This window comes from Artemia sp. Qi Xiang Cuo, chromosome 4, assembly GCF_049724085.1.
Source record: "Artemia sp. Qi Xiang Cuo chromosome 4, ASM4972408v1, whole genome shotgun sequence".
Classification (NCBI taxonomy): domain Eukaryota; kingdom Metazoa; phylum Arthropoda; class Branchiopoda; order Anostraca; family Artemiidae; genus Artemia; species Artemia sp. Qi Xiang Cuo.
The window spans coordinates 28,681,938-28,706,339 of NC_142797.1; the positions used below are offsets into that span (position 1 = coordinate 28,681,938).

Here is a 24,402-nt window from a genome sequence, read left to right on the forward strand (position 1 = left end):
GAAATTTCCACGAAGGAATTTCCCATGAGGGGAAGAGTATTTTCCATGGAGGGTGAGCCAGATTTACCTGCATTATTTGAAAAACGAGAAAAAATTAAATCAAAAAGACAATTTTTTCTAACTGAATGTAAGGAGCAGCATTAAAACTCGAAACAAGCATAAATTATTCAGTATTTGAAGGATTGCCACCTCCTCAATACCTTGCTCTTTACGCTAAAGTTTGACAGTTTATCCCAGTTTTTTTAAGAACGGCTACTGAAACACAGCGGCCGTTTAATTAGAATAGGAAAATTTTTTTCAAGTGTCAATAACTTTAGCGTAAAGAGCAAAGTAATAAGAAGGGGACAGCCCTTGATATACGGAATAGTTTATGATCGTTTTGAGTTTTAATGTTGCTCTTTACTTTCAGTTAAAAAAAACTTGTTTTTTTGTTTAATTCCAAACAGAAATGACTATTGAATAGTTGACAATAGTATTGTAGACAATAGTAGTAGTATTCTGATACGCGAGACGTTGCTCCATTTTTGGATCTCTAAAATTGTTCTATTTAGAATACAAAGAAATTATCTTGCAATGAGGCCAGGGAGCTGTCACTTACCTTAAAGAAATTTTATATTTCAGTTTTCGCCAGCCCGCAGCTTTCTTGAATGAAGCTTTCTTTTCGAAAGCAGAAACACTGCTTGACAGAACCCCATCAGATGGCCCTCTTTAATGGCCCATTTGATATAAATAGATACATCATAGCAATTATCTTATTATGCTGATTCCAAATATATAAGATTCATTAAGTTTAGTTCTACCCATCAAAAGTTACGAGCCTGAGAAAATTTGCAAAACTTTTAAAACAAGATGAAAACACCCTCTAAAAGTCAAGAAATCTTGATAAACATCACATCATCAGATTCAGCGAATTTGAGAACCCTATTGTAGAAGTTTCAAGCTCCTATGCACAAGATTGTGGAATTTTGTTATTTTTGCCAGGAAACGTATCACGGATGCATGTTTTTTTCTGTTTTTTTTTCTTATTGTATTGAAATAATGTCCTATAACACCGGGAGAGTTACATTCGAATGAAAATTAGAATTTCTAGTGCCCTTTTTAAGTGACAAAAAAGATTGCGCGGCAACTGGCCCCCCTTCCACGCCAATTTATTTCCCGAAGTTATCTGACCAAAATTTTGGGGTAGCCATTTTTTTCAATATAGTTTAAAGTTAAAATAAATATGTATTTAGGGGTAAAATGACCCCCCCATAGTCCGTGAAGAGAGGCCTGTAAGTTATGAAAATTGCCCATTGTTTACGTATAGTATTTGTTGTTGGGAAGTATACAGACTTTTTTTTCGGGGAAGGGGGGATTTTGTTGTATTTTGTAAGATCCAAAAAAGGAGCAGCTTCTCGCGTATCCAAAAATACTTCTGAACAAAATGAGCGCTTGGTAAAACCCTATCAGATGGCCCCCTTTGATATTGACTATAGGAACTCCAATTCAGTTAACTGACTACAGAATGGCTCGGTGACAAATAAAAACCATTCTTTTCAACCCAAGACACGAATTACACACAAGTTTGAAGAATGTAATATCATATTTATTAATGATGTTGGAGGTCCACACTCTCCATACAAATATCAGAGATTTTAGGCCTATCCTTTTCTTACAATAAACTTAAATTGACGGAATAAAAAAAAAACCAGAAACAAAACCAAAGTGCTATTCCTCAGACATAATTAATAGTCAATCGAAACTCTATAACTATTACACTGGGTAATTAAAACAGCTTGAATGGTTTTATGGAGCTTACATGTCAATTTCTATTCATAGGCAGAAAATATTTCTTAACAATTTGGTTTTGAGTTGCGCCTGGTTAGAAAGTGCAATTCTGTCCTTTTCTGGAAGGGAAAAAATATCCATACAAAATAATGACACACGTGTAGCTGTCCACAAAAAAAAAAGAAATAACCATACAAACTAATTGCATAAGTGAAACTGTCCATTAAATGTATTTTAGAATGATTTAAATGTAGAGACTCGAGTCCTGGATTTCTCAAAGATCATTTGATTTGGAATCCAGGTCAGCGGTGTGTATCTTTAAGCTCATGTAGAATCTTTTCATTTGTGAATCTTTAAGCTCATGTTCAGGCTTCAAATGGGTACCAGGAGAAATCTAGGGGACAACACGGGAAGTGTCAGGTGATTTTCCCTCAACCACGCATAGCACACCTGACCGATGGCAGAGAATCATTAGCTCGGAATCTACACTCTGCGGACCATTCGTCAGCATGCAAATAAAAGATTTTTTTAAAATTTTGAGTTGGTAACGACAGTTTTACTACCATCTGTTTTCATGTAACGTTTAATGGATAAGTACGTAGGATACCCTTTCCCGATCGCTCTTTTAATTTATGTTAATGTTATACACTGTGTTCTAGCAAGCTCCGTTTGTGGTGAAAGTAGAGAATTCCAATGAAACAGCTACTTATGAAGGATATTGCATTGATTTGCTAAAAGAACTACAGGAGCGTCTGGGTAAGACAGCTTGTATATACCCTTCTAGCACAAAAATTATCGTCCTTTAAGTTAAAAGGTGAAAAAAAAAAACAACAAGAAGAAACAAAGATGATAGCCTCAGACATTTAATCCAATTTTCTGTGACAATATCTGATATCTGAAAACTGACAATGAATTGCCTTTATTGAATATCTTTTAGGAGGTGGAATATTTTGTAGGGTATTATTTAGAAAGGAAAATAATTCATATTTAAATAAAAACAAGTGATAAAAAGTAGTTTTCCACAAAAAATTCTTATTCAACAACTATATCATTTGACACAAAATCCAAATGCACACCTAATACAATTTCTCACTGATAGTAGGACTATCAAGTAGTAGACAACATCAATATTGATTCATTTCGCTTTTACTGTTCTGTGGTAATGTTAGAGCTCAAGCAACTCTATTCAAATTTAGACTATGTAATCAACTTCAGTACTTTATATATAGCTAACGCTGTTAAATTTCTTTTCAACTGAATAGAAGGCTTGACTATCAAAAGGGATGGGGTAAAACGATACAGCTACGTCCCCTGAAAAATCAAAACGCACAAAAAAGTCAAAGCTCTATAGCCAGTGTTACTTGGGAGATTATTTATATTTCATGAACGAAAAAAAGCAAAAATTCCTAAACTCTACAACAAATTATGTTGTACGCCAATATTGGCGTCCACACAGCTTTAACCCTTTAACCCCTCGTAGCTCTTCTAGAACCTACACAATGCAGCTTGCTTCATTGCTAATTTTTTTTTTTTTTTTTTTTTTTTTTTTTTTATTATTATTATTATAATTTGAGACAAAATTTATTAGGAGGGATTCCAACAAAAGGGAAACGGGGCAGTTATCTCAGTCCTAGAAGACTGAAACTATGTAAAGGAAAAACCAAAGGCTGAATTCCACAATATTTAGACAATAAGGTACCCCCATACAGCCAATTAGTGCACAGTGCTTGCCAATATTTACTACACCTCCCCTAACAAACTGAAGAAAAAATTATGTGGGCTTTGCCCCAAAAATCCTTTCTAATTCATAGGGGATAAAAAAAAACGAACAAGAACTCTCAAACATTACCGCCATTCATGGAATGAATTATTTTATGTATAAGTTACTTTGAATCTCCAAAATTCAGTTAATGTCAACATTCACCGACGAATGTCCAAAATTTTTTTTTTTTTCTGCTTGTGTTCAATTAGCTTAGCGAGTCATCTTTTAAGTCTAACCGAACCTAATCTAGCCTAACCTAACCTGTCATCATCAAACCTTGCATTAAAATGAAAAAGTTGACCGGCAACACTGACTAAATCTAAGGAGAAAAAGCCATTTCGGACATTCAGTGGTGAATGTCAATATTCACAAATTTTGGACATTCACGGTAACATACAGGCCTACTTTTATTTAGATACGTTCTGCAGGAAAGAAAACCCTTCAAAACAATCATCTAATTTAAAAGGGTTCGTTTTTGTACTCTAAAAAGAAATAGGAATTGGGAGGGGAGGCAGGTTTTAGCTAATGTACAATAAATGTAGTTTTTTCTGATTGCAGCTCTAGTAAAGTACATTTTTAAAGGGCTCAGTGAGTTCTCTCCAGTATCTTTTTTCTACATTTTGATGGGATCAAAACCAAAATGCAGTTTCAAAGATTTTTGCGCATGTTCGGAGTTGGGAAGGGCCCATTGTTTTCTTCTCTTAAGAAATCAGCAAAACCTTTGAGCAAGGTTATATCCAAGGAGGGGAGTTAAGGGCCTAAACCTGCCCCCTGAAATTTTCGTCCTACATGAAAGATGAAGTAAATATTTTAATTACATGAAGTGAATTTTTCTTCCGATTGAATTGGTGAAAAGCTGACTCCAGCCGACAAAAAGTTGGGTAAAAAGCTGATTCAACTGAAACGTGCAAATAGAAAAAAAAATAAAAAGAAAACACCTACCACCAGTCAAACGTTGAGAAAAGAATGTAAAGCCGAGGATCACTTCAAGGTAATCCAAGTTTCAGCAACTTTTATTTATGCCGGGTAAAAATTTAGCAAATAAAATAGGATTGCCTTTTTTTTCTTTTTTTTTTTTGGACAATATCAGGGGAAGTTGCAAAAGTCTTAATCCCAAATAAACCCAATTTAATTTTTAACTTTTATATCAAAAGTGAGCAAATCTGACTTATAATCACTTATTACTGCTTTGATATGAATAGTTGTAATGTCAGACAATTTGCTAAAGTGATACGACAGTATAGTCCTTCTAATGAATTTGCCAAGGCCCCCGTACCAAACAGGTTTTTCTGATAGATATTTAGCCAAATTAAAAAAAAAAAAAACTACTAATCAACTTACAGATGAATGACCACGGATTTAACCTAAAAAAAAAAACTTGTATATCAGGAACTAGAAATCTACATGCATTCCATTTTTGGAACTAGGAGCGAGATTGTGTGACCCTATAAGACTGGTTTCGTTTCAAGGGTTCATTTATAGAAGGACTAAGGTTTTTTTGAAAAGGGTAATTACTTCTTTAGTTTACGAGATTTGCGAATTTTTTTGCGAAAAGATATTTGAGTAAATGTATTGCGATTGTTAAGAATGCCTCAAGTGTAATTAAAGAATGGGATGCTTGCATCAGCAATACAAAGAATAAGCTCAGATACTTAATAGATTTGACGCTTACAAGAGACATTGCTAGAAAGTATTAAATAGCTTAATTGAAAAGTAACTATAGAATCACATTGTGACTTGACCTAGCTTTACCTCGCCGATGTGGTCTGTATAATACAAAAGTAACGTTTGAAAAGTATTGTCAATTTAAAAAGAAATGGCTGAAAAGTGTTTTGAGAGAGATGGGTTGCATGGAGGGTTGAGTTGCATGAGAGCTCAGTTAAAGGGGGTACAGTTACACGGGGGTTTCGGTTATAAAGGGGTTCAGTTACACGAGGGTTAAGGTGCACGGGGGTTGAGTTAAATGGGGATTGAGTTCCACAAGAGTAGTGCTTTGTCATGGTTTAGCTTGTCACAGTTTTAAAAGAGCTTTATGGGGATTGAGAGACTCAGTTGCCTAATTCCGTATGATTTTTCTTTACTTGTTGGTCATTAAAAACGAAATTTTAGTGTTAAATAAGTAGTTTTTGAATCTTTTAAAAGAACTTTAAGGGGTTTGAGAGACTCAGTTGCCTGATTCCGTGTGGTTTTTCTTGACTTGGTGGTCATTAAAAACGAAATTTTTGTGTTAAATTATTATTTTTTGTATCTTTTAAAAGAGCTTTACTGTGTTTGAGAGACTCAGTTGCCTAATTCCGTGTGGTTTTCCTTTACTTGGTGGTCATTAAAAACGAAATTTTTGTGTTAAATCAGTAGTTTTTGTATCTTTTAAAAGAGCTTTAAGGGGTTTGAGAGACTCAGTTGCCTGATTCCGTGTGTTTTTTTTTTTTACTTAGTGGTCATTAAAAAAGAAATTTTTGTGTTAAATAAGTAGTTTTTGTATATTTTATAAGAGCATTATGGGGATTGAGGGACGCCGGTGCCTTCTACAGGGTGCCATGGGGGGAAGTTTCACGGGGTCGAGTTAATGTTGGATGGATTTCCGCGAGAGGAGTGGTTTATCGTGGTTTAGCTTGTCACGGTTTTAAAAGAGCCTTACGGGGATTGAGAGACTCAGTTGCCTAATTCCGTGTTTTCTCTTTACTTGATGGTCATTAAAAACTAAATTTTTGTGTTAAATAAGTAGTTTTTGAATCTTTTAAAAGAGCTTTAAGGGGTTTGAGAGACTCAGTTGCCTGATTCCGTGTGATTTTTCTTAACTTGTTGGTCATTAAAAATGAAATTTTTTTTTTTCATTATTATTTTTTGTATATTTTAAAAGAGCTTTAATGTTTTTGAGAGACTCAGTTGCCTTATTCCGTGTTGTTTTCCTTTACTTGGTGGTCATTAAAAACGAAATTTTTGTGTTAAATCAGTAGTTTTTGTATCTTTTAAAAGAGCTTTAAGGGGTTTGAGAGACTCAGTTGCCTAATTCCGTGTGATTTTTCTTTACTTGATGGTCATTAAAAACGAAATTTTTGTGTTAAATAAGTAGTTTTTGTATCTTTTAAAAGAGCTTTAAGGGGTTTGAGAGACTCAGTTGCCTGATTCCATGTGGTTTTTCTTCACTTGGTGGTCATTAAAAACGAAATTTTTGTGTTAAATAAGTAGTTTTTGTATCTTTTAAAAGAGCTTTACAGGGTTTGAGAGACTCAGTTGCCTGATTCCGTGTGGTTTTCCTTTACTTGGTGGTCATTAAAAACGAAATTTTTGTGTTAAATAAGTAGTTTTTGTATCTTTTAAAAGAGCTTTAAGGGGTTTGAGACTCAATTGCCTGATTCCGTGTGGTTTTTATTTACTTAGTGGTCATTAAAAATGAAATTTTTTTTTAAATAATTAGTTATTGTATCTTTTAAAATAGTTTTAACGGGTATTAGAGACTAAGTTGCTTGATTCCGTGTGGTTTTACATTACTTGGTGGTCATTAAAAGAGAAATTTTTGTGTTAAATAATTAGTTTTTGTATCTTTTAAAAGAGCTTTAAGGTGTTTGAGACTCTGTTGCCTGATTCCGTGTAGTTTTTCTTTAATTAGTGGTCATTAAAAACGAAATTTTGTGTTAAATCAGTAGTTTTTGTATCTTTTAAAAGAGCTTTAAGGGGTTTGAGAGACTCAGTTGCCTGATTCCGTGTAGTTTTTCTTTACTTAGTGGTCATTAAAAACAAAATTTTTGTGTTAAATCAGTATTTTTGTATCTTTTAAAAGAGCTTTAAGGGGTTTGAGAGACTCAGTTGCCTGATTCCGTGTGGTTTTTCTTCACTTGGTGGTCATTAAAAACGAAATTTTTGTGTTAAATAAATAGTTTTTGTATCTTTTAAAAGAACTTTACGGGGATTGAGAGACTCAGTTGCCTAATTCCGTGTGATTTTTCTTTACTTGATGGTCATTAAAAATGAAATTTTTGTATGAAATCAGTAGTTTTTGTATCTTTTAAAAGAGCTTTACAGGGTTTGAGAGACTCAGTTGCCTGATTCCGTGTAGTTTTTTCTTTAATTGGTGGTCATTTGTTGTATCTTTTAAAAGAGCTTTACAGGGTTTGAGAGACTCAGTTGCCTGATTCCGTGTGGTTTTACTTTACTTGGTGTTCATTAAAAACGAAATTTTTGTGTTAAATAAGTAGTTGTTGTATCTTTTAAAATAGCTTTACAGGGTTTGAGAGACTCAGTTGCCTAATTCCGTATGGTTTTTCTTTACTTGGTGGTCATTAAAAACGAAATTTTTGTGTTAAATAAGTAGTTTTTGTATGTTTTAAAAGAGCTTTACGGGGATTGAGAGACTCAGTTGCCGGATTCCATGTGGTTTTTTCTTTACTTGGTGGTCATTAAAAACGAAATTTTTGTGTTAAATCAGTAGTTTTTGTATCTTTTAAAAGAGCTTTAAGGGGTTTGAGAAACTCAGTTGCCTGATTCCGTGTGGTTTTTCTTTACTTGGTGATCATTTGTTTTATCTTTTAAAAGAGCTTTAAAGAGTTTGAGAGACCCAGTTGCCTAACTCTGTGGGGTTTTCCTTTACTTGGTGGTCATTAAACACGAAATTTTTGTGTTAAATCAATAGTTTTTTGTATCTTTTAAAAGAGCTTTAAGGGGGTTTACCTTGTCACAGTTACATTTTCTTGATTTTTCAAAGTTCATTTTGAAGTTCTTTCGCTGAAATTCAAGAGTTGGAATATTTCAGCAGTGTCTGGTTGTGGTTTACCTTGTCACAGTTACATTTTCTTGATTTTTCAATGTTCATTTTGAATTTATTTCATTGAAATGCAAGAGTTGGAATATTTCAGTAGTGTCTGGTTGTGGTTTACCTTGTCAAAGTTACATTTTCTTGATTTTTCATAGTTCATTTTGAATTTCTTTCGTTGAAATGCAAGAGTTGGAATATTTCAGTAGTGTTTGGTTGTGGTTTACCTTGTCACAGTTACATTTTCTTGATTTTTCAAAGTTCATTTTGAATTTCTTTCGTTGAAATGAAAGAATTTGAATATTTAAGTAGTGTTTGGTTGTGGTTTACATTGTCAAAGTTACATTTTCTAGATTTTTCAAAGTCCATTTTGAATTTTCTTTCGTTGAAATGCAAGAGTTGTAATATTTCAGTAGTGTTTTTTTGTGGTTTACCTTGTCATAGTTACATTTTCTTGATTTTTCAAAGTTCATTTTGAATTTCTTTCGTTGAAATGCAAGAGTTGGAATATTTGAGTAGTGTTTGGTTGTGGTTTACCTTTTCACAGTTACATTTTCTTGATTTTTCAAAGTTCATTTGAATTTCTTTCGTTGAAATGCAAGAGTTGGAATATTTCAGTAGTGTTTGGTTGTGGTTTACCATGTCAAAGTTACATTTTCTTGATTTTTCAAAGTTCATTTTGAATTTCTGTCATTGAAATGCAAGAGTTGGAATATTTCATTAGTGTTTGGTTGTGGTTTACCTTGTCACAGTTACATTTTCTTGATTTTTCAAAGTTCATTTTGAATTTCTTTCGTTGAAATGCAAGAGTTGAAATATTTCAGTAGTGTATGGTTTTGGTTTACCTTGTCATAGTTAGATTTTCTTGATTTTTCAAAGTTCATTTTGAATTTCTTTCGTTGAAATGCAAGATTTTGAATCGGTCACTTGGTGGTTGGCGTTTTTGAAATTGGCACAGTTACATTTTCTTGTTTATTCAAAGTTCATTTTGAATTTCTTTCATTGAAAAGCAAGATTTGGAATCTTTCAGTAGTGTGTGCTCAGGGTTTACCTTCTCACAGTTACATTTTCTTGATTTTTCAAAGTTCATTTAGAATTTCTTTCGTTGAAATGTAAGAGTGCGTAAATTAGAGTAGTGCTTTGTGGTGGTTTCCATAGTAAAAGTTAAATTTTATTGATTTTCAAAGTTCATTTTGAATTTCTTTCGTTGAAATGCAAGTGTTGGAATATTTCAGTAGTGTTTGTTTGTGGTTTACCTTGTCACACTTACATTTTCTTATTTTTTCATAGTTCATTTTGAATTTCGTTCGTTAAAATGCAAGAGTTGGAATATTTCAGTGGTGTTTGGTGGTGGTTTACCTTGTCACAGATTCATGTTCATGTTTTTCCTTTGATGATTATTATTTTCTATCTTTTATTTGAAAGAGTTGGTATATTTCAGTAGTGTTTGGTTGTGTTTTACCTTGTAAAATTTTCATTTTATTGATTTTTAAATGTTAATTTCGTATTTATTTATCTTAATAGAAATATTTGGACTATTTAAGTATTGTTTGGTCTTGTTTTACATTGTCAAACTTACAGTTTCTTGATTTTTCAAAGTTCATTTTGAATTTCTTTCGTTGAAATGCAAGAGTTGGAATATTTCAGTAGTGTTTGGTTGTGGTTTAAATTGTCAAATTTACATTCTCATGATTTTTAATATTTTTTATTTTTTTTCATTATTTTTATTTCTTTTGGATATATATTTCAGTAGTGTTTGGTTGTTTTTTACAGTGTAACTGTTACATTTTCTTTATTTTTCAAATTTCATTTTGAATTTCTTTCGTTGAAATGCAGGATTTTGAATATTTCAGTAGTGTTTGGATATGTTTTACCATGTCACAGTTACATTTTCTTGTTTTTTCAAAGTTCATTTTGAATTTCTTTCGTTGAAATGCAAGAGTTGGAATATTTCAGTAGTGTTTGATTGTGATTTACCTTGTCACAGTTACATTTTCTTGATTTTTCAAAGTTCATTTTGAATTTCTTTCATTGAAATGCAAGATTTGGAATATTTCAGTAGTGTTTGGTTGTGGTTTACCTTGTCACAGTTACATTTTCTTGATTTTTCAAAGTTCATTTTGAATTTCTTTCGTTGAAATGCAAGAGTTGGAATATTTCAGTAGTGTTTGGATGTGGTTTACATTGTCACAATTAAATTTTCTTGATTTTTCAAAGTTCATTTTGAATTTATTTCGTTGAAATGCAATAGTTGGAATATTTCAGTAGTGTTTGGTTGTGGTTTACCTTGTCACAGTTACATTTTCTTGATTTTTCAAAGCTCATTTTGAATTTCCTTTGTTGAAATGCAAGAGTTGGAATATTTCAGCAGTGTTTGGTTGTGGTTTACCTTGTCACAGTTACATTTTATTGATTTTTCAAAGTTCATTTGAATTTATTTCGTTGAAATGCAAGAGTTGGAATATTTCAGTTGTGTTTGGTTGTGGTTTACCATGTCAAAGTTACATTTTCTTGATTTTTCAAAGTTCATTTTGAATTTCTTTCATTGAAATGCAAGAGTTGGAATATTTCATTAGTGTTGGTTGTGGTTTACCTTGTAACATTTACATTTTCTTGTTTTTTCAAAGTTCATTTCGAATTTCTTACGTTGAAATGCAAGAGTTGAAATATTTCAGTAGTGTATGGCTAGGGTTTACCTTGTAACAGTTAGATTTTCTTGATTTTTCAAAGTTCATTTTGAATTTCTTTTGTTGAAATGCACGAGTTGGAATATTTCAGTAGTGTTTGGTTGTGGTTTACCTTGTCACAGATAAATTTTATTGATTTTTCAAAGATAAATTAGAATTTAATTAGCTGAAATGAAAGAGTTGGAATATTTCAGTAGTGTTTGGTTGTGGTTTACCTTGTCACAGTTACATTTTCTTGATTTTTCAAAGTTCATTTGAATTTCTTTCGTTGAAATGCAAGAGTTGGAATATTTTAGTAGTGTTTGGTTGTGGTTTACCATGTCAAAGTTACATTTTCTTGATTTTTTAAAGTTCATTTTGAATTTCTTATCTTTAAATGAAATAGTTTGAATATTTAATTAGTGTTGGTTGTGGTTTACCTTGTCACAGTTACATTTTCTTGATTTTTCAAAGTTCATTTTGAATTTCTTTCGTTGAAATGCAAGAGTTGGAATATTTCAGTAGTGTATGGTTGTGGTCTCTAGGTTCACTAGTGTAGGTCTCTATGGTGTGGTCATCTAGGTTCACTTAGAGTGGCGCGCCACTCTAAGTGAACCTAGATTAACCCAACTTTTGGAGTTTTCGTAATGCTAACTTTTTTGCAATGTGTAGGAACCAGCGGGGAATCTCCGCTCGTTTGAAAAGGTGCCAAGGAAAGGCATGCAAATAGCATGTAGTTTAAAAACTTTATTAATCACGTTTCTTGAATGATTCAAAATGAACTTTGAAAAATCAAGAAAATGTAACTGTGACAAGGTAAACCACAAGCAAACACTACTGGAATATTCCAACTCTTACTTAGTGGTCATTAAAAACGAAATTTTGTGTTAAATAAGTAGTTTTTGTATCTTTTAAAAGAGCTTTAAGGGGTATGAGAGACTCAGTTGCCTAATTCCGTCTGGTTTTCCTTTACTTGGTGGTCATTAAAAAAGAAATTTTTGTGTTAAATCAGTAGTTTTTGTATCTTTTAAAAGAGCTTTAAGGGGTTTGAGAGACTCAGTTGCCTAATTCCGTATGGTTTTTCTTTACTTGGTGGTCATTAAAAACGAAATTTTTGTGTTAAATAAGCAGTTTTTGTATCTTTTAAAAGAGCTTTACGGGGATTGAGAGACTCAGTTGCCGGATTCCATGTGGTTTTTTCTTTACTTGGTGGTCATTAAAAACGAAAATTTTGTGTTAAATAAGTAGTTTTTGTATCTTTTAAAATAGCTTTAAGGGGTTTGAGAGACTCAGTTGCCTGATTCCGTGTGGTTTTTCTTTACTTGGTGATCATTTGTTGTATCTTTTAAAAGAGCTTTACAGAGTTTGAGAGACTCAGTTGCCTAACTCCGTGTGGTTTTCCTTTACTTGGTGGTCATTAAACACGAAATTTTTGTGTTAAATCAGTAGTTTTTGTATCTTTTAAAAGAGCTTTAAGGGGTTTTACCTTCTCACAGTTACATTTTCTTGATTTTTCAAAGTTCATTTTGAATTTCTTTCGTTGAAATGCAAGAGTTGGAATATTTCAGTAGTGTTTGGTTGTGGTTTACCTTGTCACAGTTACATTTTCTTGATTTTTCAAAGTTCATTTTGAATTTCTTTCGTTGAAATGCAAGAGTTGGAATATTTCAGTAGTGTTTGGTTGTGGTTTACCTTGTCACAGTTACATTTTCTTGATTTTTCAAAGTTCATTTTGAATTTCTTTCGTTGAAATGCAAGAGTTGGAATATTTCAGTAGTGTTTGGTTGTGGTTTACCTTGTCACAATTACATTTTCTTGATTTTTCAAAGTTTATTTTGAATTTCTTTCGTTGAAATGCAAGACTTGTAATATTTAAGTAGTGTTTGGTTGTGGTTTAACTTGTCAAAGTTACATTCTCTTGATTTTTCAAAGATCATTTTGGATTTCTTTCGTTGAAATGCAAGAGTTGGAATATTTCAGTAGTGTTTGGCTGTGGTTTACCTTGTCACAGTTACATTTTCTTGATTTTTTAAAGTTCATTTTGATTTTTCATCGATGAAATGTATGAGTTGGAATATTTCAGTAGTGTTTGGTTGTGGTTTACCTTGTCACAGTTACCTTTTCTTTTTTTTTCATAGTTCATTTGAATTTCTTTCATTGAAAAGCAAGAGTTGGAATATTTCAGTAGTGTTTGGTTGTGGTTTACCATGTCAGTTAAATTTTCTTGATTTTTCAAAGTTCATTTTGAATTTCTTTCATTGAAGTGCAAGAGTTGGAATATTTCATTAGTGTTTGGTTGTGGTTTACCTTTTCACATTTACATTTTCTTGATTTTTCTAAATTCATTTTGAATTTCTTTCTTTGAAATGCAAGAGTTGGAATATTTCAGTAGTGTATGGTTGTGGTTTACCTTGTCACAGTTACATTTTCTTGATTTTTCAAAGTTCATTTTGAATTTCTTTCGCTGATATGCAAGAGTTGGAATATTTCAGTAGTGTTTGGTTGTGGTTTAACTTGGCACAGTTACATTTTCTTGATTTTTCAAAGTTCATTTTTAATTTATTTCGTTGAAATGCAAGAGTTGGAATATTTCAGTAGTGTTTGGTTATGGTTTACCTTGTCACAGTTACATTTTCTTGATTTTTCAAAGTTCATTTTGAATTTCTTTCGTTGAAATGTAAGAGTACGAATATTTCAGTAGTGCGTGGTTATGGTTTAGCTTGTCACAGTTAAATTTTCTTGATTTTCAAAGTTCATTTTGAATTTCTTTGTTTTAAATGCAAGAGTTGGAATATTTCATTAGTGTTTTATTGTGGTTTACCTTGTCACAGTTACATTTTCTTGATTTTTCAAATTACATTTTGAATTTAGTTCGTTGAAATGCAAGAGGTGGAATATTTCAGTAGTGTTTGATTGTGGTCTACCTTGTCACAGTTACATTTTCTTGATTTTTCAAAGTTCATTTTGAATTTCTTTCGTTGAAATACAAGAGTTGGAATATTTCAGTAGTGTTTTGTTGTGGTTTACCTTATCACAGTTACATTTTAATGATTTATCATAGTTAATTTTTAATTTCTTTCGTTGAAATGCAAGAGTTGGAATATTTCAGTAGTGTTTGGTTGTGGTTTACCTTGTCACAGTTACATTTTCTTGATTTTTCAAAGTTCATTTTGAATTTCTTTCGTTGAAATGCAAGAGTTGGAATATTTCAGTAGTGTTTTGTTGTGGTTAACATTGTAACATTTAAATTTTATTGTTTTTTAATATTTCATTTTGAATTTCTTTAGTATAAATTATATATTATTTATTAGTATTATTTTATTTGTGTATTATGACATATTCACTTATAAATAATATTTAATATTATTTTTAAATTAATATTTTATATCTATTAAATTCAATATTTTTAATATTTCAGTAGTTTATGTTTGTGGTTTACATTGACACAGTTACATTTTCTTGATTTTTCAAAGTTCATTTTGAATTTCTTTCTTTGAAATGCAAGAGTTGGAATATTTCAGTAGTGTTTGGTTGTGGTTTACCTTGTCACAGTTACATTTTCTTGATTTTTCAAAGTTCATTTTGAATTTCTTTCATTGAAATGCAAGAGTTTGAATATTTCAGTAGTGTTTTGTTGTTGTTTAGATTGTAACAGTTACATTTTCTTTATTTTTAAAAGTTCATTTTGAATTTCTTTCGTTGAAATGCAAGAGTTGGAATATTTCAGTAGTGTTTGGTTGTGGTTTACCTTGTCACAGTTACATTTTCTTGATTTTTCAAAGTTCATTTCGAATTTCTTTCATTGAAATACAAGAGTTGGACTATTTCAGTAGTGTTTGGATGTGGTTTACCTTATCATAGTTACATTTTCATGATTTTTTCAAAGCTCATTTTGAATTTCTTTCGTTGAAAAGCAAGAGTTGGACTATTTCAGTAGTGTTTGGTTGTGGTTTACCTTGTCACAGTTACATTTTCTTGATTTTTCAAAGTTCATTTGAATTTCTTTATTTGTAATGCAAGAGGTGGAATATTTCAGTAGTGTTTGGTTGTGGTTTACCTTGTCAAAGTTACATTTTCTTGATTTTTCAAAGTTCATTTTGAATTTCTTTCATTGAAGTGCAAGAGTTGGAATATTTCATTAGTGTTTGGTTGTCGTTTACCTTGTCACAGTTACATTTTCTTGATTTTTAAAAGTTAATTTTGAATTTCTTTCGTTGAAATGCAAGAGTTGAAATATTTCAGTAGTGTTTGGTTGTGGTTTACCTTGTCACAGTTACATTTTCTTGATTTTTCAAAGTTCATTTAGAATTTCTTTCGTTGAAATGCAAGAGTTGGAATATTTCAGTAGTGTTTGGTTGTGGTTTACCTTGTCACAGTTACATTTTCTTGATTTTTCAAAGATAAATTTTAATATCAATCTTTGAAAAGAAAGAGTTGGAATATTTCAGTAGTGTTTGGTTGTGGTTTACCTTGTCACAGTTACATTTCCTTGATTTTTCAAAGTTCATTTTGAATTTCTTTCGTTGAAATTACATTTTCTGGATTTTTCAAAGTTCATTTTGAATTTCTTTCGTTGAAATGCAAGAGTTGGAATATTTCAGTAGTGTTGGGATGTGGTTTAACGTGTCACAGGTACATTTTCTTGATTTTTCAAAGTTCATTTTGAATTTCTTTCGTTGAAATGCAAGATTTGGAATATTTCAGTAGTGTTTGCTTGTGGTTTACCTTGTCACAGTTACATTTTCTCGATTTTTCAAAGTTCATTTTGAATTTCTTTCGTTGAAATGCAAGAGTTGGAATATTTCAGTAGTGTTTGGTTGTGGTTTACCTTGTCACAGTTACATTTTCTTGATTTTCAAAGTTCATTTTGAATTTCTTTCGTTGAAATGCAAGAGTTGGAATATTTCAGTAGTGTTTGGTTGTGGTTTACCTTGTCACAGTTACATTTTCTTGATTTTTTAAAGTTCATTTGAATTTCTTTCGTTGAAATGCAAGAGTTGGAGTATTTCAGTAGTGTTTGCTTATGGTTTACCTTGTCACAGTTACATTTTCTTGATTTTTCAATGTTCATTTTGAATTTATTTCATTTTATTTCAAGAGTTGGAATATTTCAGTTGTGTTTGGCTGTAGTTTACCTTGTTACAGTTACATTTTCTTGATTTTTCAAAGTTAATTTTGAATTTCTTTCGTTGAAATGCAAGAGTTGGAATATTCCAGTAGTGTTTGCTTGTGGTTTACCTTGTCACTGTTAAATTTTCTTGATTTTCAAAGTTCATTTTGAATTTCTTTCGTTGAAATGCAAGAGTTGGAATATTTCAGTAGTGTTTGGTTGTGGTTTACCTTGTCACAGTTACATTTTCTTGATTTTTCAAAGTTCATTTGAATTTCTTTCGCTGAAATGCAAGAGTTGGAATATTTCAGTGTCACAGTTACATTTTCTTGATTTTCAAAGTTCATTTTGAATTTCTTTCGTTGAAATGCAAGAGTTGGAATATTTCAGTAGTGTTTGGTGGTGGTTTACCTTGTCACAGTTACATTTTCTTGATTTTTCATATTTCATTTTGGATTTCTGTTCGTGAAAAGCAAGATCTGGAATATTTCAGTAGTGTTTGATTGGTGGTTACCTTGTCAAGGTTAAATTCTCGGTATTTTTCAAAGTTATATTTGAATTTCTTTAATTGAAATACTAAAGGTGGACTATTTTAGAAGTGTTTGGTTGTAGTTTACCTTGTCACAGTTACATTTTCTTGATTTTTCAAAGTTAATTTTGAATTTCTTTCGTTGAAATGCAAGAGTTGGAATATTCCAGTAGTGTTCGCTTGTGGTTTACCTTGTCACAGTTACATTTTCTTGATTTTTCAAAGTTCATTTTGAATCATTCAAGAAACGTGATTAATAAAGTTTTTAAACTACATGCTATTTGCATGCCTTTCCTTGGCACCTTTTCAAACGAGCGGAGATTCCCCGCTGGTTCCTACACATTGCAAAAAAGTGAGCAGTACGAAAACTCCAAAAGTTGGGTTAATCTAGGTTCACTTAGAGTGGCGCGCCACTCTAAGTGAACCTAGATGACCACACCATAGAGACCTACACTAGTGAACCTAGAGACCACAACCATACACTACTGAAATATTCCAACTCTTGCATTTCAACGAAAGAAATTCAAAATGAACTTTGAAAAATCAAGAAAATGTATCTTTGACAAGTTAAACCACAACCAACACTAATGAAATATTCAAACTCTTGCATTTCAATAAAAGAAATTCAAAATGAAATTTGAAAAATCAAGAAAATGTAACTTTGACATGGTACACCACAACCAAACACTACTAAAATATTCCAACTCTTGCATTTCAACTAAAGAAATTCAAATGAACTTTGAAAAATAAAGAAAATGTCACTGTGAAAACGTAAACCACAACCAAACACTACTGAAATATTCCAACTCTTGCATTTCAACGAAAGAAATTCAAAATGAACTTTGAAAAATCAAGAAAATAAAACTTTGTAAAGGTAAACCACATTCAAACACTACTGAAATATTCCAGCTCTTGCATTTCAACGAAAGAAAATCAAAATGAACTGTTAAAAATCAAGAAAATGAATCTGTGACAAGGTAAACCATAACCAAGCACTACTGAAATATTCCAAATCTTGCATTTCAACGAAAGAAATTCAAACTGAACCTTGAAAAATCAAGAAAATGTAAGTGTGACAAGGTAAACCACAACCACAGACTAAAGAAATAGAAAAAAACGTGAAAAAAAACGAAAGAAAAAAAAAATGAAAAAATTCCAAACAACATCTTGAAAATGATAAACGTACAACAAATAAAAACATCAACAGAAAAATTCCAACTCATGAATTACAATGAAAGAAATTCAAAAATACCATTGAAAAATCAAGAACATGTAACTGTGACAAGGTAAACCACAAAAAAACACTACTGAAATATTCCAACTCTTGCATTTCAACGAAAGAAATTCAAAATGAACTTTGAAAAATCAAGAAAATGTAACTGTGACAAGGTAAACCACAACCAAACACTACTGAAATATTCCAACTCTTGCATTTCAACGAAAGAAATTCAAAATGAACTTTGAAAAATCAAGAAAATGTAACTGTGACAAGGTAAACCACAACCAAACACTACTGAAATATTCCAACTCTTGCATTTCAACGAAAGAAATTCAAAATGAACTTTGAAAAATCAAGAAAATGTAACTGTGACAAGGTAAACCACAACCAAACACTACTGAAATATTCCAACTCTTGCATTTCATCGAGAGAAAATAAAAATTAAAATTGAAAAATAAAGAAAATGTAACTATGACAAGATAAACCAAAACCAAACACTACTTAAATATTCCAACTCTTGCATTTCAACTAAAGAAATTCAAAATGAACTTTGAAAAATCAAGAAAATGTAACTGTGACAAGGTAAACCACAACCACACACTACTGAAATATTTTAACTCTTGCATTTAAACTAAATAAAATAAAAATGAACTTTGAAAAATAAAGAAAATGTAACTGTGACAAGGTAAACCATAACCAAACACTTCTGAAATATTCCAACTCTTGCATTTCAACGAAAGAAATTCAGAATGAACTTTGAAAAATCAAGAAAATGTAACTGTGACAACGGAAAACACAACCAAACACTACTGAAATATTTCAACTCTTGCATTTCAGCTAAAGAAATTCAAAATGAACTTTGAAAAATCAAGAAAATGTAACTGTGACAAGGTAAAACCCCCTAAAGCTCTTTTAAAAGATACAAAAACTACTGATTTAACACAAAAATTTCGTTTTTAATGACCACCAAGTAAAGGAAAACCACACGGAATGAGGCAACTGAGTATCTCAAACACTGTAAAGCTCTTTTAAAAAATACAACAAATGATCACCAAGTAAAGAAAAACCACACGGAATTAGGCAACTGAGTCTCTCAAACCTCTTAAAGCTCTTTTAAAAGATACAAAAACTACTTATTTAACACAAAAATTTAGTTTTTAATGACCACCAAGTAAAGAAAAACCACATGGAATCCGGCAACTGAGTCTCTCAATCCCCGTAAAGCTCTTTTAAAAGATACAAAAACTACTTATTTAACACAAAAATTTCGTTTTTAATGACCACAAAGTAAAGAAAAACCACATGGAATTAGGCAACTGAGTCTCTCAAACCCTGTAAAGCTCTTTTAAAAGATACAAAAACTACTGATTTAACACAAAAATTTCGTTTTAAATGACCACCAAGTAAAGGAAAACCAAACGGAATCCGGCAACTGAGTCTCTCAAACCCTGTAAAGCTCTTTTAAAATATACAACAAATGACCACCAACTAAAGAAAAAACTACACAGAATCAGGCAACTGAGTCTCTCAAACCCTTTAAAGCTCTTTTAAAAGATACAAAAACTACTGATTTAACACAAAAATTTCATTTTTTATGACCATCAAGTAAAGAAAAATCACACGGAATTAGGCAACTGAGTCTCTCTATCCCCGTAAAGCTCTTTTAAAGATACAAAAACTACTTATTTAACACAAAAATTTCGTTTTTAATGACCACCAAGTGAAGAAAAACCACACGGAATCAGGCAACTGAGTCTCTCAAACCCCTTAAAGCTCTTTTAAAAGATACAAAAAGTACTGATTTAACAAAAAATTTCTTTTTTAATGACCACTAAGTAAAGAAAAACTACACGGAATCAGGCAACCGAGTCTCTCAAACCCCTTAAAGCTCTTTTGAAAGATACAAAAACTACTGATTTAACACAAAAATTTCGTTTTTAAAGACCACCAAGTAAAGGAAAACCAGACGGAATTAGGCAACTGAGTCTCTCAAACCCCTTAAAACTATTTTAAAAGATACAAAAACTAATTATTAAACAAAAAATTTCGTTTTTAATGACCACTAAGTAAAGAAAAACTACACGGAATCAGGCAACTGAGTCTCTCAAACCCCTTAAAGCTCTTTTAAAAGATACAAAAACTACTGATTTAACACAAAAATTTCGTTTTTAATAACCACTAAGTAAAGGAAAACTACACGGAATCAGGCAACTGAGTCTCTCAAACCCTGTAAAGCTCTTTTAAAAGATACAAAAACTACTTATTTAACACAAAAATTTCGTTTTTAATGACCACCAAGTGAAGAAAAAACACATGGATTCAGGCAACTGAGTCTCTCTAACCCTTTAAAGCTCTTTTAAAAGATACAAAAACTACTTATTTAACACAAAAATTTCGTTTTTAATGACCATCAAGTAAAGTAAAATCACACGGAATTAGGCAACTGAGTCTCTCAAACCCCTTAAAGCTCTTTTAAAAGATACAAAAACTACTTATTTAACACAAAAATTTCGTTTTTAATGACCATCAAGTAAAGAAAAATCACACAGAATTAGGCAACTGAGTCTCTCAATCCCCGTAAAGCTCTTTTTAAAACTGCGACAAGCTAAACCACGACAAAGCACTACTCTCGTGGAACTCAATCCCAATTTAACTCAACCCCCGTGCAACTGAACCCCCTTGTAACTGAACCCCTGTATAACCGAAACCCCCGTGTAACTGTACCCCCTTTAACTGAACTGTCATGCACCTCAACCCTCCATGCAACCCATCTCCCTCAAAACACTTTTCAGTCATTTTCTCGTACTCTCGTGGAACTCAATCCCCATTTAACTCAACCCCCCGTGCAACTGAACCCCCTTGTAACTGAACCCCTGTATAAACACCACACGGAATCAGGCAACTGAGTCTCTCAATCCCCGTAAAGCTATTTTAAAAGAAAAAAAAACTAATTAATAAAAAAAAAAATTTATTTTTTATTTACCACCAATTAAAAAAAAACCACACGGAATCAGGCAACTGAGTTTCTCAAACCCCTTAAAGCTCTTTTAAAAGATACACTCAATACTGAGTTAACGCAAATATTTAGTTTTTAATGACCGCCAAGTAAATGAAAACCACAAGGAATTAGGTAACTGAGTCTCTCAAACCCTGTAAAGCTCTTTTAAAAGATACAAAAACTACTTATTTAACACAAAAATTTCATTTTTAATGACCACCAAGTTAAGAAAAATCAGACGGAATCAGGCAACTGAGTCTCTCAAACCCCTTAAAGCTCTTTTAAAAGATACAAAAACTACTTATTTGACACAAAAATTTCGTTTTTAATGACCATCAAGTAAAGAAAAATCACACGGACTTAGGCAACTGAGTCTCTCAATCCCCATAAAGCTCTTTTAAAACTGTGACAAGCTAAACCATGACAAAGCACTACTCTCGTGGTACTCAATACCCATTTAACTCAACCCCCGTGCCCCTTTACTCTCGTGGAACTGAACCCCTTTCGAAACGAAATCCCCAGGGACCTGTACCCCCTGTAACGGAACTCACAGGCAACTCAACCCTCCAAGCAACCCATCTCCCTCAAAACACTTTTCAGCCATTTTCTTTTTAAATTGACAATACTTTTCAAACGTTACTTATGTATTATACAGACCACATCGGCGAGGTAAAGCTAGGTCAAGTCACAATGTCATTCTATCGTTACTTTTCAATTAAGCTATTGAATACTTTCTAGCAATGTCTCTTGTAAGCGTCAAATCTATTAAGTATCTGAGCTTATTATTTGTATTGTTGATGCAAGCATCCCATTCTTTAATTACCCGTGAGGCATTCTTAACAATCGCAATACCTTTACGCAAATATCTTTTCGCAAAAAATTCGCAAATCTCGAAAACTAAAGAAGTAATTACCCTTTTCAAAAAACAATAGTCCTTCTATAAATGAACCCATGAAACGAAACCAGTCGCATAGGATCACACAATCTCGCTCCTAGTTCCAAAAATGGAAATGCGTGTAGATTTCTAGTTCCTGATATACAAGTTTTTTTTTTAGTTTAAATCCGTGGGCATTAATCTGTAAGTTGATTAGTAGGTTTTTTTTTTTAAAATTGGCTAAATATCTATCAGAAAAACCTGTTTGGTACGGGGGCCTTGGCAAATTCATTAGAAGGACTATACTTACGACAATCCCAGCTATTTTAGAGAAAAAATGCAATGAAATCATATTATTTAGTCAAAAAAGTGTTTATAAATCAATTGTCAATGTTTGTGTTTCAGTATATCGCATCTTGTAGCCTTTTACGTTAAATAAATACTACCATGATATTGTAATATCTCAATATTATTTTTGAAGTTAATCTCTTTTTTCAATGTTTCCTTAAGTGCTGGTGCTAACGCAAAATGGTGTAAACACTAGCATCTATATTTTGGCCTCTAAAGTGCAAGGGCCACTTTCCTCGTATAAATTACTTTACACTTCCTACTTCTCTTTCAAAAAAAAAAAAAAAAAATATGATAATTTACCTTGAAATAAAAAGGTTTCTTCTATGAATTCGGTCCTGCTCTGAAACAGTCTTACAGAATAATTTCATTTTATTTTTCTTTCTTTGTTTAGTACAAATTTAAGTGGTGGCGGTATGGAAAAAATTATTTTAAAAATAAATGTTTTTATTTTGAGCTCAAGCTAAATACTTTTTCTTCTGCTATTCATTAACTTAGCTTTTCCCTACATTTTAAGAAGGAATATAGGAAATTGTTCATGAAATAAAACATTTATATCTGTAATTTTCTTGTTTTCTTAAAACTTTGTCCTGTCTCAGAAACGAGCTAGAATTTTGCTGTAGGATCTGTACAGAAACTTTTAAAATTGTATCTACAAAATAATATCAACAGATATTATAAATGGCTAATGTAAACCTTCACTCGTTTAAAATCTTCCAGACTTTTTTTTTACGTATTTCAATAACTAAGTTATATTTTAGCAGCAAAATTAAAAGAAACTTGGTGGAAAAGGTAAAGAAAATCTAAATTTACTCTTTTTCTGTCGAAAACTCCTTGTATTTTATTTTCTTAGGTTTTGAATATGAAGTGTACGAGTCTCCTGACGGTCTATACGGCTCTCTTTCTGAAAATGGGACTTGGAGTGGAATGATAAAGGAAGTCATGGAAAAGGTTTGTCCCAAGTATTGTAAATAGCTAATCGTCTAAAGCTAAAGGTCAAATGGTGTAGTTAAAAACCTTGGAAAAATAGCGAACAAAGGTTTTTGGTACTGTTTTTGTACCAAAAGACCCTAATTTTGTTCCTTTTCAGCAAGGCTAAAAAAAAAAAAAATGGGGAAATGGAAACATTCTCTTAAAAATTCGAACACATTGTTAGTCAGCTTTTAAATAGTCTTTCTTCGCATATTTTCTATCCCGAAGTAGTAGCGAAGAGGTATTGTTCTGTACTATCGTTTTCTGCAATGTAAACTACATCTCAAACGTACAAGGGCTTTCAGACAGGGTTTAGAGCATTTTCTTGGCTATTAGGAATGAATTCTCTAGCTCATATACTAGCTCTCAGTAATATAGTCCTTATTTTTTTTTTGCTGACTAAGTTTCTAAGAAAGTCCTCTTGTTTCAGTGTCTGCGAGTAATCTATAACAATAGTTGCCAAAATATTAAAAAAAATATTTACTTTCCACTTTCACTTTCTCTTTTTTGATTGTCCAAAGACACTCTTGAAGATAGATTAAATAAAAAAACAAGTTTTGTGTAACTGAAAGTAAGGAGCGACATTAAAGCTTAAAACGAGTTGAAATTATTCCGCATATGAAAGGGGCTGCCCCCTCCTCAACCCTTCGCCCCTTACGCTAAATTTTTTTATTGTTTTAGAAAACAAAGTTGTAAGACAGCGTCAAACATTAGCGTAGAGAGCGAGGGGTTGAGGAGGGGGCAGCCCCTTTCATATACGGAATGATTTCTGTTCGTTTTGAGTTTTAATGTCGCTCCTTACTTTCAGTTAAAAAAAAACTTGTTTTTTTTATTTAGTTTCTGAACGTTTTTGAGTTAATGCAGCTTTTATTTTGGCTCATCGTACGTGAATAATTAAAACAAAATTTGTATGTTAATTTTACTTTTTTTTTGGCCTAAATGGCTTTCTCGAAATTTTGTTCAGATGTAACTTAAGAATTAACTTACGTAACGAGCTTCTTTATTCATATATTTTTATTACGTATATTAGGGGTTTCGCCCCCTTTTGTTGCAATTCTTTAAGAATGACCCATTAATCACAAAGGCCGTTAATTAGAATAAATAGGTCTGGTGAAAGTAAAAAAACTTTAGCATAAAGAGCGAGGTAATGAGTGGGGGGCGAACCCAACCATATACGTATTAATTTCTGTTCGTTTAAAATTTTGATGTTGCTCCTAAATTTCAGTTGAATTTTTTTTTTTATTATTTAATTTCTGATCGTTTTTTTTAATAATGCTGAGAAATCCGGCACCCCCTTCATAGCAATGTCCCTTCCCCCATGAAAACTTCCTCCACGGAAAGATCCTCCGACGTCACACCAAACCACCGACGATCACACCGACGTCACACCGACGTCCAAACGCATAA

At 32.0% G+C, this 24,402-nt stretch overlaps 1 protein-coding gene across 1 annotated transcript in view; it reads left to right on the top strand.

Annotated features, from left to right (window-relative positions):
• LOC148952962 (ionotropic receptor 25a-like) overlaps nucleotides 1–24,402 on the top strand; it is a 663,783-nt gene that overhangs the window by 251,075 nt on the left and 388,306 nt on the right. The window contains exons 10-11 of the mRNA XM_089088207.1: nucleotides 2,427–2,523; nucleotides 22,877–22,974. Coding sequence (XP_088944333.1) covers nucleotides 2,427–2,523; nucleotides 22,877–22,974 — 195 coding nt within the window. The remainder of the gene's footprint in view (nucleotides 1–2,426; nucleotides 2,524–22,876; nucleotides 22,975–24,402) is intronic.